Below are 1,919 nucleotides of genomic sequence, written 5' to 3'. Positions count from 1 at the left end.
GAAAGTATACATCTTAATTCTTAAACTAATTAAAACGTGTCAAATATGCTAAAAGAGACAAAAGTAAATCACCTAAAGACTAACTAAATATTTACCTTATTCATACAAATAGTACTCCCTCCGTCCCAATCAATTGTTGTCATTTAGTTTTGGCACAAAGACCAAGAAAAGAGAAGATGCCAATTATAAAATAACAAGTAGAACAAATTGAGCGTGAATGATAAAATTGCTCATCAAATGCATTCCTAAAATAGAAAGGACAACAATTGACCGAGACACCTAAAATGGAGTATGACAACAAATGACCGGGACGGAGGGATCGAAGTATATTATTTGACCCGTTTTAATTTTAAACTGGGTATGTTCGTCTTAAGCGGTTTAATTTTTCTAACGTGTGCCTTAAGGCCACACATTAATAAATCTAATAGGAAAAGATCTACTCCCTCCGTACCACACCAAATGTAACGTAGGAAAATTTGAGTATTTAAGAAAAAGTGGAAAAAGTAAGGGTAAAGAGGGAATAAATAGGTGGGGTATGTAACTGTGAGTTTAATTGTGGGTTGGTAGGTGGGGTATGTAATGACATTTTGTGTAAATATCAAATGAGTATAAGGATAACTTGGTAATGTTGTGGGCCAAATAAGGAATGTTACCTTTGGCGTGGTACGTCCGTTTATAGTAAGTGTTACCTTTGATCTGGTACGGAGGGAGTATATTTTATAAGATATTCTCATTAATTATGGTAAAATTAATTTTATAGCTACATTTTTGACGAGAATATCTTGCAAAACGTTAAAAAAACCGTAAGAGAAATTACTAGTTACATACGTACTTGTCCAATATTTTTCATTCATATAACGGGTCGCATTTTGCTTCAATTATTAAGATTGTATCAATATCCACAATTTCCTACGACTTTCATCAACGAGTTAAGATTTCACCATACCATCTACCATCTAAAACTCCTATATATATTATAACCTAAAATCTCAATAATCACATCAAACAACAAACCAAACAAAAACCCTACCTAGCTCATCAATATAAAATACACATTTTCCCCTTGCTTCAAAATTTAAAACCATGGAGGTAACCAAAAAAATAATAAAATTTACGATATTTTCTTTGTTGATATCGCTCTCTTCAGCTACAAGCGTAGTCGATTTCTGCGTAGCAGACTTCAACTACCCGGTTGGACCAGCAGGGTACCCTTGCAAAAACCCTGCTAACCTAACCGCCAATGACTTTTCTTCCTCTATCTTGAGTGTTCCAGGAAACACATCAGCTAGCATATTCAATCTCGCGGTAAGTTCAGCACTAGACCAGACATTTCCCGGATTGAACGGGCTAGGCCTATCGATGTTGAGACTAGACATCGGTGTAGGAGGAGTTGTCCCATTGCATACACATCGAGCCTCCGAAGTTATCATTGTCATTGAAGGCTCGATCATTGCTGGTTTCATTGCGTCCGATGATACCCCGTTTTATAAAACATTGAATAAGGGTGATATTATGATATTTCCGCAAAGTTTACTTCATTTTCAAGTTAATGTTGGTAAAGGTCCTGCTCTTGCTTTTGTTAGCTTGAACAGTGCTTCACCTGGATTCCAGACTACCAGTCTTGCTTTGGCTTCCAATGATTTGCCTACCGAAATTATTCACAAGATTACTTTGTTGGATTCTCAAGAAGTGAAGAAATTGAAGAAAATGTTTGGTGGCACTAATTAAATTTAGTGCTTTAATTTACATGCGTATGCAATTATCTCATATGTCATCGTCTGTTATTGTAACATTGTTTTGAAGTCCTGGTAAAATCATCTTACAGTAAAATGTAGACGATTTTACCAGGAGCTCTGAGACAGGTTAAAACTCATTTCGAAATCATATTTTATCATTACTTTGTTGTAAGATTGTTTTAT

General features: G+C 35.2%; 1 protein-coding gene across 1 annotated transcript; it reads left to right on the top strand.

Moving 5' to 3' along the window:
* The first annotated feature begins 852 nt into the window (after positions 1-852).
* LOC141591231 (auxin-binding protein ABP19a-like) lies at positions 853-1,919 on the top strand. Its single transcript, XM_074411591.1, has one exon. The coding sequence runs from the start codon at positions 1,084-1,086 to the stop codon at positions 1,726-1,728; it is 645 nt and encodes a 214-aa protein (XP_074267692.1). The 5' UTR covers positions 853-1,083; the 3' UTR covers positions 1,729-1,919.

Source organism: Silene latifolia, chromosome 7 (genome assembly GCF_048544455.1).
Source record: "Silene latifolia isolate original U9 population chromosome 7, ASM4854445v1, whole genome shotgun sequence".
NCBI lineage: Eukaryota > Viridiplantae > Streptophyta > Magnoliopsida > Caryophyllales > Caryophyllaceae > Silene > Silene latifolia.
This window is presented reverse-complemented; position numbering and strand designations above follow the sequence as displayed.